This window comes from Poeciliopsis prolifica, unplaced genomic scaffold (assembly GCF_027474105.1).
Source record: "Poeciliopsis prolifica strain line A6 unplaced genomic scaffold, Auburn_PproV2 SCAFFOLD046, whole genome shotgun sequence".
NCBI lineage: Eukaryota > Metazoa > Chordata > Actinopteri > Cyprinodontiformes > Poeciliidae > Poeciliopsis > Poeciliopsis prolifica.
In genome coordinates, this window is record NW_026562421.1 from 2305697 (window position 1) to 2325101 (window position 19405).

Consider the following 19405-nt stretch of genomic DNA (forward strand, 5'->3'; position numbering starts at 1 on the left):
GAGGAAACGCAGCGGCTTCTGGATAAAAGCCATCAAATCTTTTACAGCGTTGGGACCAGTTTTGTGACCTGGTTCATTTGATTAATTGGCCTTACTGTAAAGCTCTCATCACATGGCTGGAAAGCTGCTGCCTTAATCCTTCCGTAACCAACCTAAATGTGTCGAAGTGGCGTGCAGCCTGTTGCACATCTTGCCCGGCCTCTCGCTGCTGTTATCTGCAGAGCGCACTGTGCTGCGTGTGTGTGGCTTTTTTTTTTTTTTTTTTTTGTCTTTCAGTTAGCAGAATAAAGGCGTGTCTCTGACTCATGCATATAATAGCGCGGCTCTGCGCGATAGGCTTCGGCTCTCCGCTTCTCCTCAGCTCAGTGCGCATCAGCAAACCCACCGGCCGCCGCGGGCTCCCGACCATGGCCGAGCGCGCCCCGCATTCAGAGGTGTTCAACAAGCCCAAGGTACGTCAGCAAGCCGGAGAACGCGGCGGCGCAAAGTGTTGTTTACGGGCCGGTTTCACGGTGCTGCCGCCGGTCCAGTAAGTGCAGTGAGGCTGAAAGTACAGGAAGTACAAGCGAGAGAACATCCGCAGCGGTAAAGTGTTTCTGGGCCAATTAGGAAGGAGAGAAATCAAAAACGTTGCTTTGGGTGTCACGGAAACCTGCTTGAAACGAGGAAGTTCGTCTCGTTTCTGTTGCCGGTGTTTTGGGAAACCACAGGTGATACTAATCAGGGCTAGACGGGATACGTCATTTACTCAACATGTACTTTTTACTTTTACCCGCGTATGAAGCGTCTAAAAAAACAGGTTTTGTTGAAAGAAACTAGTTTGGAAAGCTTTTCTTTAACATATTGTTTTTTATTTATATGAATTATTATCATTAAAATACCAAAACGTTCACATTGTAGTCCATCCCATATGTAATAATTTCACTCAGTACTTGTGTAGGCTTTTTACTTTTACTTGAGTAAACATTTTCAAGTAGTGCAAGTCAACAACCCAGCTGTTTTGAAACGTTTCCTCATTAATAAGGTTAAAATAAATAGCTTTAACTGTCGCTAGGCAGAGGCTTTCCATTTAAATGTTTGTCACACCTCAATCACTTGTGCCCTTTGTTCAGTCCTGACTGAAAATGTACCTGTTCTGACAGCTGATAAGCTGACAACAAAGGGCTGAGTCAGAGTGAAGGATGGGTGGAGGATGTGAGCAAGTGACAGAGATCAGCTGTGCATGTCTGCAGAAGCAGAGAGCTCAAAGAGTGAAGGCGAAGTGCTGGCAGAGATAAACTCATTATATATTAATATGCTGCTGCAGAGCTGATAGTGGCGCCCAGTCGCTGTGCACTGCTGCAACCTTCACAGGTTCAACATGCAAACTTATTGTGCTGATTCTGTTTTTGGAGTGTTACATCATCTTCATGAGGTTAATGAGTTCCACCAATCATGTATGTCCTGAAAACTAATGTCTCAGTTTCACTTATTTTAGTTTGGCGCTATAATATTTAGTATACAAGCTAAGTATTTAACTTACAAATGAAATATTATAGTTTGTAAACTTACTAATTTGCTGTCAAGCTAAATATATAGAGTGAAATATTAATATACTAAATATAATCCAAACTAAAATGAGTGAAAATGAGCTTTTTGGCTTGGTAGCTAAGTAATGTAATCAGCTTGTCTGCAAAGAAGTCATAGAGCTCAAGATTGGAGCTAAATATGTAGCTTTCCAGTTGCTGTTTGATAACTAAATATTTAGTCTGGCGCTATAACTAAATTTACTAACTAAAGTTTGGAGCAGAATATTTAATTTGGAGCTAAATAGTTAGCTTGTAGGTTAAATATTTAGCTTACAACTAAATATTATAATTTGTAAGCTAACTATAATTAGCTTAGCTCCAAATATTACACTAGTTGTTTTAGTTTGTAAACTAAATATTTTGATCGCTAAATATTTAGCACCAAGTTAGAACTGAATATTTATTTTATTTCTTAAATAATTAGTTTGAAACTGTGACATTTAGGAAAGTTTGTAAGTTTAACGGTGAAAACCTTCTGTCTCCAATTTATTTTTTGCCCACAGAGTTTCTCAAAATCCACACAGTTCTCAGATACAACTCAAAAAGCCACCATATGTCAAAAACAAACTCTGAAGAAGTCTGATCATCTGATTTATGTAACATCAAAATCATCTCTGTTTGGAAACGTTCAATTTTCAGCAAACAAAGAATGAGGCGATGCTACATCACTGCTAACGTTGTTGTGACTCTTCCATAATTTGTTTGAGGCAATCGGAGAGGCTCTTAAAGTTCTAACGTAATAAAAAAACTAATTAAACTATTTGTATGCACCAACCATTCCCAAATTCATCATGATGTGTCTAACGGTTTTAATTATGGAGGACGTTTAGTCTGAGTCGATCTTGACTCTTTCTTTGCGGTCAGTTGACAAATTCAGATAATTCCCCAAGTGGATGAGTCAACATTTATGACGTATTGCAGCGTGAATGAGCAACATGTGTTGCACAGTTTGCAACATTTTACTAGGTTTATCCATCACTTCTGTGGCATGTGAGTGAAAATCAAAAACAGTTTCACGTAGCAGAATGAAATGATGCAGCTGCTGCATCATTTCATCCCTACAAATGGCTTCACACCCAAACTTACAGTCTAGCATGAATTGGCTTATTACAAAAATATGAATTAGGACTAAAGGACTAAAAACTGTCTGAGATATCATGTATTAAAAGATGCACATAAGAATCTAATGACTTCTGGAAAATTTCTGCACAAAAATGTTTAAAAAAATATTCATATCCTTTTAGGTTTTTCACTCTTTATCAGGTGAGAACCACAGTCTTAGTTGTTTCTTACATTTTTATATAACAGACCAACACAAATCCTACTAGTGATGAAAAGATACAAACTTTCCCCATGGTAAAACACGATGGTGGTAGCATCATGCTCTGGTGTTGACTGTGGTCCAAAATGAGAAAAAGTTAGAGAGAAATTAATACTTTCATGAGATATTGCAGCTTATTTTTATCCAACTTATTCAGTTTTCTTACAACAAAGTAAAAAAATTATGAGTTTCTCTTAGTTTCTAACACAGCTGGATCACATTAAAAGTGTTTTTTGCAAAAATAGACATGAATAAAGCAGCTGCATGAGGGAAGGTCATAAATCTGAATCTCCTCGGTTCATCTGAGCTTCCTCTTTGGCTTCATACTGTGGTATAAAACTTTTCTCTTGCAAAACTGCAGAAATTTTCAGTGTCACGAGATTAATTTAAAATGACTGCAACATGCTGCAGGGTGAACTGAAAGAACAACCACATGATTTCCTGAAGTAGATATCGAGTGCAGAAGCATTTTATCATCTGTCAACTGCTCTGCAGCTTCAACATTTAAAAAAACATTTATGAAAAATGATTGTTAATAAAAAGAAAAGCTATAAAACGCACGTGAACCAGAGATTAGATTGATTCATTTGTGCAGATGGAGGTCTTATTTTAGAACTGAAACAGTTTTTCTCAACAAATAGGCAACAAACAGAGCTGGCCAAAGTTCAATAAATAAAAAGAGCTAATAAATAAGAATAAATACAAAATATATAAATAAATATATATAGTATAGATCCAATTTTGTATTGTTTTTATAGTTTGTACACAAACAATAGGTTGATATCTTCCTGCTGTCACTGTTGAGGAAATATAACATATCAAATTTGTTAACTTATTTACTGTAAATTTAGTGTTCCAAATAGTCCAAATAATTTGTACTTTAGTTAAAATCAATAGCCATAATAACAGTGGATGAAAAGAAATGTGCCCAGTGTCCCAAAAATGCTTGGGAAATCCCTGATAACAAATAACATTTGTAATGTTTGATTAAAGCAACATATTTGGTATTTAAAGCTAAAAAATCTGTCCATCATCTTCAGTTAAACTGGTAACAAGACCAAGAGTTGGGACCCAAGATGTTTCCCAGGGTTTGTCCAAGTCTCTCCTCTTCCAGGTTACAGTTCATTGTAGATAGAAAAAAGGAGGAGATAAAAAAGTGTAGTTATTATTCAAATGTTACCATAAAATGTCTGATATACAGAATGATTTTATTTACATTCAATCAGTCTCTGCCAGGTCATTTTTGGGGAAAATGTTGTGAAATATCTTCATAAGTTGGTGGTTTGTTCACATCCAAGGAAAACAACATATGCCTTGTTTTACTGCAGCTTTTTTATTATTTCTGCATGAATCTTGTTTCTTAAAACTAAAAATCTTGTGACCCAGCTGTGTTTCCAGTCCAAAGCAACACAAGCCAAACTGTTCATCAACAAGGAGTCCGTTTTGAATCATCTCAAGTTTTTCCTGGCCTGCTCTAAAGCTTTAGGTCAAGTCGAGCCTCTCACTTTGCTCTTTCTTTATCGGAGCAACTTATCTAACTCGTTCAGGGACGAGATTCTTCTGTTTCATCTGCTGGCATAAATCACAGCTTTGGGCAACAGAGGGGGAACCAGGCCAGCCGTTCCTGTTTGCCCCCTGTGGGACCCCTGGCCCTGTTTGCCACCGGTTGCCCAACCATGCGCTCTGTATGCACAATGAGCTGCAGCCAAAGCACAACCTCAGCTACGCCGCTCTGTTTGGTCCAGGAAGATGTGGCAACATTCCTGTGTGTGAGAAATTAACATTGATTGATTGATTTCTTCATCCACAGATCGAGCTGCATGTTCATCTTGATGGAGCCATCAGAGTGCAGACCATTCTGGATGTTGCCAAGTAGGTGGATTTGCTTTTCTTTAATTTTCCTTGAATTCTAACATGTTTTTACTCCTGCTTGCCTAAGTCTATAAAACACTCCAACCTCCCCTCGAAATATTAGCAAGTATTTTTTGTCTAGTTTCTAGCACAAATGTCTTATTATAACTTAAAATAAGACAAAAGTAATTTTTTATTAAGAGATAACAGCTTCGTTTTAAATCCTTAAAATTTTACAAAACATAAAGTCTTACAGAGTATTTTTATTTGGTTTCTGGTGCCAGTATTTTAGTAAACTTAAACTAAGTCAAAAGTAACTTACAAGTTACTTTTTAGAAGATATAGGAGCTTGTTATTAGTAATTAATTCCTTAATGTTGATGAAATCTTACTACTTCAACTGGGAGATTATTTCACTTAAAACATGCGGAAAATGTCTCGTTAGAAGTGAAATAATCTGCCATTAAAATAAAAATCACAATAATAAGGAATTATTTGCTTTAAAAAGCTATTTTATCTAAAGTTACTTTCAAGTACTTTTATTTAATTTCATGTGTGCTAAAATGTATGCGCCAGAAACACTTGGTAAGATTTTGTGTTTTTGTTGGATGCTATCCTGATCGTGTGGTTGATTTAATTACATCACGGTTTCTGCTGGCATCAAAGTGGAGAGATTGAGTAATGAAATATGAGCCTGTGTTTGTGTGACCTTTAACCTTCTGGATTATATACAATTGAACGTGAGCGTGTGAGTTCTGAGTATACCGCAATAAAGTGAGTTTATTGCCGTATTGCTGATGAGTAACAGAAACGATTATCACAACATCACACAAGAATTTACACCGTTAAGGCGTAACATTCTGAACTTTGACAAGTTAAGTAAATATATAATTTTGGTATCTCAGGTCAAAAGTAAACATTTCCAGCTCTCAATGCAACCTGAGGATTTAAGTGAGTTTAAACATTTGTTACACTTTCAGCGGCTGCTGTTCGCTTTCACACTGCACTGTGACAAATAAACCAAACTATTAAAAATCTGTTCCCCTCCTCACCTGTGGGGGTGCTGCACCAAGAACCACTGAAGGAAGCGACACAAAAACCTCTGAAGAAGAAACTGAGCACATCTTCCTTAAACAAAAACAGAGGAGTGTCAGATTTTAGCAGCTTCAGGATTTCTCTTTGGTAAACAATCATGAGCCATTTCTTGTGTTAGCGTTTGTTTTGGTTGTTTTTACCCAGAATGCCCTACGCTGTAGTCACTTCCTGCTTTTGGAACCGTCTCCAGTCTGATTGGCGTTCACATACGCATTCAAGCTGCACTAGTGTTCACTTCAATCAAACCAAGGTTTTTGAGTGGACCAGAGTTTGTTTTTTCAAACTCTATCTGAGTTTGATTGTGCATTCACACCTCCCCAAACAAACTGGACTTTCTAGAAAAATGGACTCCAGTTCGATTAAAACTGACTGGACATAGCTGGTGTGAATGATGCACCAACCAACAAAACTGGTCATTTGTTTTACTGGATTTACCAGTAATTATTTTGGCACTGGTATTTCAAACTCCATTGAAACCAAATGTGATGTGGTCCACCACAGCGATATGTCGTTGTAGCCAAAAGGGTGTTGGTGTTGGTCTGAGTCGTGGCTGTAGATCCTGAGATGAAAAGGATCTTTCAGTCTAAAGAAAGCATCTTGAGAAGCTGGAGAGCATAGTTTTCCATCGGCCATGAAAAGATTCTGGCAAACAGTCAGGCATTACATAAAGTGGAAGCTGTCAACGCCGATTGCAGCAACTCTGGTGGTGGACGGATATCAATCAAAGAGCTTCAAAACCAACCGACTGGATCTTGTAACAGAAGGAGTTCAGTACAAGTTTTTCTCCATTTACAGCCAGAAATGAAAATCATTTCCAGAGAGAGCGAAAAGTTCAGCTATCTTTGAGAGGCGAAAAAGTGAAAAGGGGCTTCTGCTTCTTGGTTGGAGGCCTTCCAAATTTATCCCAGCGGGTTTGCTTTCAGAGGGAGGAGGTCTAGCTAGGGGAAGATCGAGCTATGGTGGAAAGGTTGTGTCTTCCAGCTGGATTTGGAAAGCTGAACTGGATTTGGAAAGTGGTGAGAAAAGGAGGCCTGTTGACCTCTGCTCAGACTTTTTCCTCCAAATCCCAATGGGAAGAGCTCCAGAAAGCAGAACGACGGTTGAAAATCCATATTACTGAATTCTTTCTATAGGGAATAGTTTCTAATTTAATATACTTTCTAAAATTAAACAGTACAGCTATGTACATTTTAATCATGGAAAAAAAAACTGAATGGTTGTTTTAAGTTAAAGCACAAATTCACGTTCTGCGTGTTTCTATACTTTCATTTGAGTCTCAACTTCTGAAAACAACCCAAAAATAAATACCCAGCCAATTTCTTGGCTATAAGTTAATATTTTTTGTTAAATCACATTCGATGGTCACTGAGCCGTTACCTAGCAACGCCAGCACAGCATAACCCCGTTACCTAGCAACCCACACTGAGCTCCAGCATATTTGGTCAGCTGCAGAGGTGAACAGAGTAGCAAAACCTTGTACTGAAGTGAAGTAAAAGTAGTACTATTTCAACATATTTTTACACGAGTAAAAGTAAAAAGCATCTGTCTAAGAAATAGACTATAAAAGTATTTGGTCAAAAGTCTAAACCAGTCCTGAGTCGCTGTTCAAATTATCAATCATTTAATATTTAAAAATTGCATAATCAAAGGAAGCAAAATATAAAGTTAGTTGGAAATTTTGCTATTTTAAGAACCAAAGTGACAATAATAATAACAAAAAAATAAAATCAGGCAAAAGAAAATGTTTCTAAATCAGTTTCTTTCAATTAAAAAAACTTAAAGTTTGACAAAAACTGCAGGTGTGTCTGTTTCTGGTTATGTTTTGTTTGTTTTTCATTCAGTAGGTAGAGAAATAAGAAATTTTACTCGAGTAAATGCTTCATAACAAAATTACTCAATATAAAAAGTAACAGAAAAATGTAATTGAGTAAATGGCACTGCAGATATCAGTATCGATATCGGAAGTAAGAAAAAGTGGATTGGTGCACCGCCAAAATAAAGTACCCATTTTCATTTTTACACTGTCTTTTAACAATGTCTTCCATTTTTCCGTCTTTTATCCATCCAGGAGACGAGGTATCTCTCTTCCTGCAAACACGGCCGAGGAAATGAAGGAGAAGATTGTCGTTCACGAGCCTGCCACTCTCACAAAATTTTTGGGAAAATTCGAGGAGTACATGCACGTGATTGCGTAAGTATCGACACAGCAGCTTCTTAAATTGCATAACTGTAGAGGGAGTTTCCTTAGAGGAGGTGCAAAGTGTGACAGCGGGGTCAGAGTTCACCTTGAGAGCTGAAGTCCAGTATCTCATAACTGCAGTTATGTTACATCCAAAGTCTTTAAAAAAGGCTGGGTTTGATTGATGGAGTTGGGTCTGTAAAGCACAGGAAGATTATGCAATGTAACTCTACCCCACAGCAGGGGGCATCACTTTTAAATTCCAGACATGGAGAACAGGAACCCGGCATCACTGAGATCAAGTGCCACCTTGGCAACCAACCAGAAAAAGGACAGTAAACTTATTCAGGAGAGCCTTTCATGTGTCACTCTGCCTTATTTTTAATCCTAAACTCTGAAGAACAGACCAAATACAGTCTTTCAGCCCTGAATGCAGCCGGTGTTTCACCGTATTATGTCACCACCATATATTGTGACTGTAGGAGGCGCTGTTGCAGTTTTACACCATACTTTGCCATTTCTCAAAACATAAAGAAAAAGTCCAACAATCAACAACTTACCACTAATATTGCAACTATGAAAATATAAATTGTCACATAATACTTCATAATGCTCTGTAACAGTGCATGTTGCGCAACGCAACATACACTGCAACATACAGAATACGGTGCAGTGGGTTGGAGCCGTGCTGAATGGACCATTCTTCTGTGCAGCTCGAACATTAGGGAACTTGCTGGCTGGGTTTAGCTCTTGCAGGGCAGTAGTGTGGCTCTATGCAAGAGGAGGATGCTGCAGAACAAAAGTCATTCAGGTGGGCAGCATTCACTATAAACGCTGAAAGCGTTTTGTTCTGTGACACGTAGCAAAATGAGTCCTAAAGTATTTGCACTAGAAACTAGACTAAAAATATTTGAAGTTTTGTGTTTTGCTGTTTCTTCTCCGGTTCTGAACAGCATTGTTGCGCTAATGCTTACAGGCATGTGCAAATTTTATATGTGCTTTATAACTAGTAAGTTAAAATTTTGTCAATTTGAACAAAACAAGTTCACCGCAGACCGTTTGATGCAATTGCACCAGCTGCACTTGAACTATACCAGATCAGATCTTTTTTTACCTCAATATTTTGATGTCAGTAGTTTGCACAGTATAGTGATCTTATCACACATCCACAGACAAAACTTACTTGTGTTAATTCCTGTCAGTTTTCAAGATCCTTTTTCACCAAATTGAACATGTAGTAAGAAAACAAACAGGAAGCACAGCAATATGTTGTAGCAACTTGTATAAAGACCATGCAATAAAAAGACAAGAACATGAAGAAAAGCTAAAGGAATTTGAATGTAGAAACCAAGTTTTCCTCATCCAGTGCTTGTAAATAAAAATGCTCAACAAGCTGTTAAATGGGTCAACCGTAGAAGAATCTGGATCTTACAAAGAATAATAGCAAATGAACCAGCCAACATTTTTGGGACTGGAAGCCAAAATCTTTTACATGCCCAGCTCAGATGGCATCACATAAAGTCATGAACGAGTTCTTCTGCGTCTTTGAGGAAATAATTCACCTAAATGTAGATTTTATAGAAATGAAAAAAGGCTGCCCTTGAGGTTTGTTTGACACGATACACAGAAACTCCAAGATTCCTGACATAAATGTATAATTGGCTGGTGAAAAAAAAGTTTACCTTCAACCTGAATGTAAAAACAAGGCAGTGTACAGTGCAGATCAAAGGTCAGTCTTTTGTATTGTTTTGCGTCTGCAGGCTTTCTGAATGTTTTTTAGGAACGTCTTACTCCGTATTGCCAAACTATACAGAAGTAAAGAGATTTGGATTAGTCTGTCACTTTTGCATAGCACTACAGCTAAAGTACGGTGGCTCTACTAATATGACTGCTAGAAAAGAGGTGTAAAATAAAAGAAAAAAAAACGAAATAAATTCATCTGTGACTCCAGTAAACAAATGTTTTAAAATAAAATCCGAGTCGGTCAGAGTTGTTGACATTAATTTAAACTGATATAAAATTAAATTTCTACTTTAATCAGGTCTGACTGGAATTTTTAATTAGTGATGAATGACTTGTTGTTTCCTTGAGGAACAAATGTGACGTTACACAGATATCAATTTTGAATCCATCTTCATAAATCATGTTTAAAAAGTTTCATTAACAAACAGGTTTTTCCTTATTAGTAAATAAATTAACAATAAATGTTGATTTTTTTTTTTAAAGCTGTTGGAAAGAATAAAATTAAATAAATGTATTTAGGAAGAAACTACAGGTGAGATCCAGTAAAATAAAAAAATTAAAAAGTCGTACTTTTTTCTCTGAAGATTAAAGTTAGAAATCTGAAATTGAAATTTGAATTTTTAGATTTAAGTCTGAATTCTGAGATTATGGTAAGTCTTTTTTTCAGTGGGACTGATCCTCTTTGTACCGCCTTGTTGCAGTAAAAATGAACTTGATTGATCGATTAATTGATTGATATTCAACACTACCTCCCGTAACTATTAGCTGAGATATCAGCCTGATATCTCAGCTTGTCATGAACATTAAATAGTTCATGATAAGCAAAAATACTACTGGTGAAAAACTCTGCCATAAAAAGTGTTGCGGTGCACAGCATGATTTTCATCACATCAGCATTTTGCCGCTGCCCAAATGATAGATTATTGATTGTTAATGATTCATTTCATCGCTGTTTCCATTTCAGCGGCGACAGAGACGCCATAAAGAGGATCGCTTACGAGTTTGTTGAGGACAAAGCCAAGGAAGGAGTCATTTACGTTGAGGTCAGGTACAGCCCACATTTCCTCGCTAACTGTGACGTCGGCACACCCATTCCTTGGAACCAGACAGAGTGAGTGTTTCTTAATGATTTATTTCATCATTTTCTGGCTGTGGTGGGTGTATTAAGTTTGTTTTGTGTTTTTGTGGACAGAGGAGACTTGAGCCCGGATGAGGTGGTGCGTCTGGTTAACGAGGGCCTCAGCGAGGGGGAGAGGGCCTTCAATATCAAAGCCAGGTCCATTCTATGCTGCATGCGCCACATGCCAAGTAATGACCTGTTCATGCTCATGTCTGCCAAAACACGCTTGTGAGATAAGGGTCCTGTGTGCTAATGTCTTGTGTCATCGAAGCTCTGCCTCGGTTATTCTTTCAGAAAGGCTCGATTGATTTTGTGCTTTAGAAATCTTCAAAACTCTTTTTCAGAGCAAAATGTGCTTTTATTGAGAACTCCAAGAAATGTCCAAAACCTGTCAGTTAAGGTGGAGATAGTTGAAGAACATAATGGCTTAAAAAAAGGAAAAAAAATAGTTGCTAGCATGGGAATATTTTTTCTGACATAATTTGATGTATTACTAAGTGTAAATAAAAAAATAAAAGTAAAATAAATAAATAAATGGACAAACTTAGAGTCAAAATGATACAAGCATAAAGTCTGAGTTATTTTTTAGAATAAAGTCAGAATAATTTGACACATTTGAGTCACATTTAATTGTATTTTCTACCTGACAAAGTATTGAAAGGATTAAATCTATTATAATATAAAGCGAAAGATAAAATATCTGAAAAAACAGAACAAAATCTTGCAGCTTTAATCAAAAAAGAAACATTTTCCAACCCAGGGAACCTTATTCCTCTAATTTGGTGTTGCAGCACTTTCAGCACCAGCTGGTGTTACTGCGTTAACATGAAGCAGCGCTGACAGTAACATGAACTGCAGTAACATGAGCTGCTCTGTTCCAGCAACTGTTTCCATGCAACCCAACAGCCAAATTAACTTCACATGCGAAATAAATGTGAATATGTTTTAAATAAACCCAACGGGAAACATTATGCAGATATCCTAGGTGGAAAAAGGATTCTGTTTCTGTTTTAGAAATATGTTATAATTAGAAAATGTGGGCTAGTTACAGATTATTCTGGTATTATTCAGTGTTTATAGCAGTAAATATATAATTTAAAGCAGCCAAACAACAAATTATCTGAATATTTTTTAGCTCTCCTCTTGCAGAGTTGCATGAGTCCTCGTGTCTCTCATGTCTCCCCAGGTGACACATGAGCCTGGCACCAGCAAAATCTCATTTTGACTTTTCTAAGTTGAGCTCAAGAACCCAGCTGCTGGCTGAGCTTCACATTTCCTGCACAGACATGAGAAAAATTCTTCTCAAAACCTAAAACAAATCATAAAAAACTAGTCACAATGTTAAATTCTGCAGCCTGCATGTCGATTCATGTTTTTCTAGACTCAGGATTTCCTTGGATTTATTCAGATGTCTCATTTCTTTTGCACACTGCACACATTGTGTTCAGTTAGCAGGCCTAAAACCTGTCGTAATGGAAGTTTGAACTGGTTCCAGGCTGGTCCATAGAAGTGGTGGAGCTGTGTAAGAAGTATCAAAATGATGGTGTGGTGGCCATCGATCTGGCGGGTGATGAGTCGATGAACCTCGAAGCAAACCCAGAACACAGGACTGCCTACCAGGTGAGCATGGGAAACCATTAAGACATTAAAAACACTCCAAACTTCAGTCAGGAAAATGGAAAAACGGCAGAATTAGATGATAAACATCTTTCTGAACGTCTTAACTTAGAAGTAGTTTCCACTTTTACTACAAATTTTTCAGGAATAACTTTTTCTGGACATGTCTCGACATGCACTACAAAAACACAATATCTCACTGCATATTTTTTGGTCTAGTTTTTAGAGCAAATGTTTTAGTACACTCGAAATTAGATAAACCTAACTTTCAACTAACTTTACAACAACATATAGGAACTTGAGTTAAGTCAATAATTCCTTAAAAATTATATTTAAAAAAAGTGCTGGTCTCACTGGCATGCTGCAAAAACATATCTTAACTATTTTTGGTCTAGTATTTAGTGAACATATCTTGAAATAAAATAAAATTAACTTACAAGTAATTTTTCAGCAAGATTTAGTAGCTTTTTGTAAGTAAATTATTCCTTAATATTTCAGAAAAAGTTCTGGTTCCAACGGCAGATTATTTCACTTATAATGTAGGAAAAATATATTGTTATAAGTGAAATAATCTGCCAGTAGAACTAGAACTTTTTCCTAATATTAAGGAAATATTGATTTAATACAAGCTCTGTTATCTTGCTTAAAAATGACTTGCAAGTTAGTTTTGTCTGATTTCAAGTGAATTAAGATATTTGCAGTAGAAACTAGATAAAATACTTGGTAAGATTTGGTGTTTTTGCAGTGAGAAATTAAAGACACTCAATTACACAAAGAAAACACAATAAAAAAATCAATGTCATATCACATCATCATAATTATCAAATTAAATGCAAAAAGTAAATCAATACCTTTCACTGAAATGCTTCTTTCCACTGATGATTATTTGAAGACCTCAGTTGTGTTTGCTTTCTCTTATTAGAAATCTGTTTTGAGTATAGTTTAGTAAAAAATAATTGCGCTTTATGCATGAATTTTAAAATATTGTCGTCTATCAACACAACTTTAAAACTTTGGCTTAATCTTTGTTCGATAAATAGAGATTACTTCACATCTGTTACTCTGTCGTTTATTGGCGTCTTTCCTTCAAATAAAGTTTAGGTCTAAGATTATTGCATGCTCCATGACAAGTTTTTCTGAAACTCCAATCTCCAGTTTTCTGATTTTCTATTCTCGTGCTTCCAGTTTAATAGTTTTAGGTTGTCATTCATGCTAATATTTCTTTCTGCGCTGAAGCATAAAGAAGTCTGTTTACCTGTGAAAAGCCTTGGATCGAATACTAGTGACGCATTTGACATGAACTGCCCACGCTGCTCTTATCTCTAGAAACCTGTTCTGATGAATGAAATGGAAACATTATTCAGCAAGGAGAAAGATCAGAGTCCTCTCCGAACGCAAGTTTTATCATCTACAGTTTATGATATCAGATATAAATGTGGCGAGCAAGCAGAAGTGGGCAGAGTACTTAAAAATTGTACTCAAGTAAGGGCAACATTACTGCAACATATTTTTACTCAAGTAAAAGTAAAAAGTAGCTGTCCAAGATATTACTCAAGAACTGAGTAACTGATCAAATTATCAACCATTTTCTGTTTAAAAATTAAATCATCAGATGAACCAAAATATAAAGTGAAGTGGAAATTCTGGCATTTAAGGACCAAAATGACATTAAGTCATGAAACAGCAAAAAATAAAAAAATTTTACAAATCGTTTTCTTTCAATAAAAAAACTTACGAAACTTTAACAAATACTATATGCGTGTCTGTAGTATTTGTGTCTGGTGAAGTTTTGTTCAAATATGTTTGATTTTCATTGAGAATCCAGAAAAATGCTGAAGTAAAAGTAAAAATACAGCATAGTAAAAATACTAAAAATGTTACTCAAGTAAACGTAATTGAGTTTATGTAACTTGTTACCACTATAAGCACAAAATGCTGCCAATCCTGAAATAAAAGCAGATGCCATTAACATGGGGAGTATTTTACGTCTTTGGATTTATGTAAAGTTTCGTTGTGGTTTTATTGAGAGAGCTGGAAAAGTTGCAAAGCATTGCTGCAGTGAGAACAAAACAAAGCGTTGCAGATGTGAAAGCCAGATGTTTGGCCGTGCTCATTTGTTTCTCATATGTTCCTTGATGGATGTGGTTCCCAGGAAGCCATTCGATGTGGGATTCACCGCACGGTTCACGCAGGAGAGGTGGGCCCGGCATCGGTGGTGAAGGAGGTGAGTCGCTCGACGGCAACAGCCAGCGTTGCTCCAAGGTTTGGCCGACACGTCTGACATCTTAGTCGCTCTTAAATGTGCGTAAACAAAACCCCGAAGCCACGGCATAACAATAGAGATGAGGGCAAAGAGCCAAGCACAACAAGCAGAGCAGAGAACAAACTGGGAAGAACAAGAGAAGCGATCGACTGAATGTGTTTTGTTTCAACAATGAGGAAGCTGGTCAACAATACAGGACTCTGAACCTGCAGAAGAAGTTTAATCTGTCCTGATGTGTGAATATCTTAAAAAAGAAGCAACATGGAGGCAACGAAGAAAGGGGAAAATTTCCAAACTTTACCTGCTGTGAGGTGGTGAAGATAAAACTGGGAGTAAATGAAATGTACAGGTGAAACCGGATATTCAGTTTTTTCCACATGACAGAATAATCAGAGGGGCTTTTTTAACCACTTCCTTCAAATTCAGACATTAATGCCTTTAAATAATTAAGGCTTATGATCATGTCATGCCTTTACAAGCTTCCTTTAAAGGGGAACCTAGAATCAGAATTTCACATTTTGTATGTTTTTTTTATTACTATTATTTCCATTTGGGTTTCTTCTGCTTTTAAAAACAGGTGGCGCATTTTAAAAATATATTTTAGTGTCTGGAAAATTAGCCGTTTCAAAACCCTTCCTTATGTAATGTCACAAATCAGCAGGAACTGCCCCGGTACCTAGCAGCCCCTGCCAATCCAGCCCCCATTACCTATAGCTAGAAAAAAACTGATCTCAAGTAAATCAGGAATTTATCAAAACTGAAGTGATCAGAGTATATCAGGTTAAAGTTGTTTTGAACTTTTTTTTGCACGTTGATTTGGTGTTTCAGGCTGTTGAAGAACTGAAGGCTGAACGAATCGGACACGGCTACAACACGCTTCAGGACTCAGCCCTGTACAGAAAACTGCTAGAGCAAAACATGCACTTTGAGGTAAACCACCAACCTCAAGCCTTTCCATCAAAACAAAGTACTTATTTTATTCTCTTGTATTTATGATGGCATATTATGGCCGCGATAAGAAAAAATAAAATTGCAAGAATAAAGTCAGAATATTTTGAGAATAAAGGCTTAATAATTCAAGAATAAAATCAGAATACTGTGATGTAATATTTTGAGAATATCATATTATTTCAAAAATAAAGTCATAATATTATCACCATACTCTCAAATTATTTTGTCTTTATTCTCATAATTTTATTGTATTTTTTTCTTTGCATGTCCCAAATCCTTTATACTTTATGTAAGCATCCTGAAAGTATTTCCTCCTGATTATTAAATGTAGTTTTAGTCATTGTAGTGGTGAACTCCCCATGGAAGTGGAGATATTGCGCCCTCTGGTGGAGACATGAGTTAAATGAAAGGTTCTTCTTACAGATGTGTCCTATTTCCAGTAAGCTGACAGGAGCCTGCAACTCAGACTTTACCCAACACCCCATCATAACGTGAGTTTTTTTTCCCCTCACATTGAAGTATAGATTAAAACAAAAAGGTTCATAAAACCGAAATTTATTTTGCTTCTGCAGGTTTCGAAAGGACAAGGCTAACTACTCCCTGAACACAGACGACCCTCTGATCTTCAACTCCAACCTGCTACTCGATTACAGCATTGTGCACCAACACATGGGATTCACGGAGGAGGAATTCAAACGGCTGGTGAGATCAAATGCAGTTTAATAATAGCACCAGATCACAGGGAGAAGCCGTTTAAATGAGGCTAGAAAGGAGAACACGGCATCTATTTGCCTTTTATCGCTGATTATTTGAACAAGAACAAAGCCTTACTCTGAAAAATATTCCATCTTAGTTCTGTTTAACAATTCAACTCCTTTTATCCAGCAAAAACTCTTAATTCCACTTAGAAAAACAACAAAGCAGGTTTGCATGAAACATGGCCTTGCATAAGACCGTAGAGAAAAAAACTGGCCTTTGGATTTGCACAATCGAGTCACCTCAAAGCCTGAATAGCTCAACCTTAACCTTAGATTTGCTCACCAGCTCCATTAAAGGTAAGTGATTATATTAAATACCAACATGTAAATAAATTAATATCCTGACTGTTACTGATGACATTTGCGCTTCACTTCTGTAAAGTGGCCAAAACAATTCAAGGGTTTTGCAGATTTCTGCATAACTCCTTTAAGGTCTAACTGCAGCAATTCATTAAAGTTAAGATCTGAACTTTGACCGACCACCTGCCTTAATTTAATTTTTTGTTGTAGATTTACAGCTTTTTAATTTATTTTATTTTAACCAGAGATATATCTGTAAACAAAACAGTCTTAAAAACAAAAAGGATAGTTGAAACACAAGACGGAAGATCAGTTTTGGTAGAAAGAGAGAAAAGCCAAAAATTTATATTGAGTTGCTCACACTGACTTATAATCACTTAACCAATCCATTTGATTAGAAAAAGAGCTAAAGAAGCTGAAATCCATTTCCTCTCATCATCCTGAGCCAAGCAGGAGGGAACGCTCAGTGCTTACTGAATGGGAACTTTGTCGTTTTGTCTCGCAGAACATCAACTCTGCAAAATCGAGCTTCCTCCCAGAGAAGGAGAAAAATGAGCTTCTCCACAAACTGTACGAAGCGTACGGGATGATACAGAGCACCGCCCTCTAAGCCAGCTCCCAACGACACAAAGAAATGTGGTTTCACTTCTGTGTGAACCGACACGAAGCCTGGAGAACATCAGACAAGCTGGCGACCACTTCACTTCCCCTCGTCATCTAGTTTCATCTCAAAACTCAACAGCTCTTATCCACTTGAGGCTACATTCCTCTGGAAGGTGCAGAAACATCCGAGGGTTGTCGTCTCATCATCTCATCTTGAGTTTACATGTTTTTGTTATGAAGACGAGCTTTAAAACGCAGAGTTATGCGATATTCATAAATGTATGCAACCTATAGATGCCGGCTTGCTTTTTGTTGTTTACATCCTGTAGAGGTAAATTGCGATGCTAAAATATGATGGAAAAATTAATTGATTTAAGAGCAGAATATGAGAAAACATGCGCATAAGCAGTTGATGCTTTTTGCTCTCCACATGAAACAAACCCGGGACCAGATGCATGAAACATTCAAGAAAACATGGATGATTACAGTTTTCTAACTATTAGTCAGTGGGAGACGTAAAGCAGACACATTAACTTTATTCCCACTTCCATCTTTAATTCTAGGAGAATCTCTAACATAAATAATGTTGCTGCACTCATGAATAAAAATGACTGGTGCCAAACTGGAAGAAAGTAAAGCAAATTATTCTTCAGAGTCGAAATGAAAATAAAAAATGGTTCCATTAATAAACTATGTCTCCTGCTTTTTCTGCATGAGATGAATAAATGGTTTATTGAATCTGCCATCCAGTTTTACTAAGAGACTAGTAGAAATTATGAAAAAATAACAGCAGCACAAGAAGAAAAAACAAATTTAGATATTTATTCTTCCATTTAAGATGCTTTAGCAAAAGAAATGCATATAAATAAGAAATATTTTCATTTCTCATTCTATTTTGTGGTTAATCTTTTTTGTGTTTTTTTTTTTTTTTTTTTTTTTTTTTTTTTTTGTTTTTTGTTCCGTTTCTCATTCTCAAAAGAAAAGATGCTCGTTTCTTTTTTCCACCCCATGTTTCTGCATCTGGCCCCTGGAGAACAAGCAGGTGAAAAGAGCTCCATACCAAAAGTGCAGTCTTATGTGTGTCCGCTAGGTGGCAACGCGATGTCACCCAAGCGGAAAAAGCACAGCCTAATGTTTTCCTTTTTTTATGCAAATGTCTAAAATATTTTCATTTAACTAGAAAAGAAAAGCGCTTATTTGTCAGCACTCATTTATAGCTCTTATATATATAAAAAAATCTGCTATTACAATAAAAGCCATTTAAGACAGTTTTCTTCTACTTTTGAAATTTTTTCACATCTGATTGTTAAAATTCATACTATTTCAGCAAAGGATTGTATGGTGGTGTATTAGAGCCATTATAGATGCACAAAAAGTAAATTTCTACTAAAAAAACTCAAAAATTGGAATTATTCTTGGAAATTTTATAATAGAAAATTTCTGATCTTCAAAAATTAAATATTTTGCATTTTCTAGAAAAAATAATATTTCTGAGCTTGAAAAGTTAAAAAAAATGCTTGAAAACTAAAAACTAAAATTTTCTAGAAAAAACAATTACATACATATATACACTGAAAAAAAAATGTCTGAATTCTTTCAAAAAAATTCTAGAAAAGAAATGTCTGAACTTTAAAACATTTTCAACTTTAGAAAAATCAAAGTTTCTGTTTTTTTTACTTATTTTGTTGACCTACAATGTCCTTAACACACCGTTGTACAAACGTCTGTTTCGACATTGTGCATAGCGACAAACACGGCAGCCATGCCGGATGGAAATGTCAACACCATCTTCATGTACACAACAAGCTGCGTTCAGGAATATTTATGTATCTAATTAACACGGCCTTTCACTGCTCCCAGATCTGCAGCCTTCTGTAACCCACAACCCGGATGGATTCCTAGTCTAAGAACGTTACTGTCTCTTAGAAACATACAAATGTTACAGTAATTCATCAGTATTTTATTACACAAAGAATAGTTCTATCACAAAGTTATCACTTAACATTTAGCAATAAATATGAAGTCTTTACTTGACAG

The 19405-nt window shown here is 36.4% G+C and overlaps 1 protein-coding gene across 1 annotated transcript; it reads left to right on the plus strand.

Moving 5' to 3' along the window:
* The first annotated feature begins 290 nt into the window (after nucleotides 1–290).
* ada (adenosine deaminase) lies at nucleotides 291–18637 on the plus strand. Its single transcript, XM_055056821.1, has 11 exons — nucleotides 291–452; nucleotides 4700–4761; nucleotides 7903–8025; nucleotides 10721–10867; nucleotides 10949–11064; nucleotides 12372–12496; nucleotides 14646–14717; nucleotides 15585–15686; nucleotides 16131–16198; nucleotides 16280–16409; nucleotides 17271–18637. The coding sequence occupies exons 1-11, from the start codon at nucleotides 306–308 to the stop codon at nucleotides 17373–17375; spliced, it is 1197 nt and encodes a 398-aa protein (XP_054912796.1). The 5' UTR covers nucleotides 291–305; the 3' UTR covers nucleotides 17376–18637.
* Nucleotides 18638–19405: the final 768 nt, after the last annotated feature.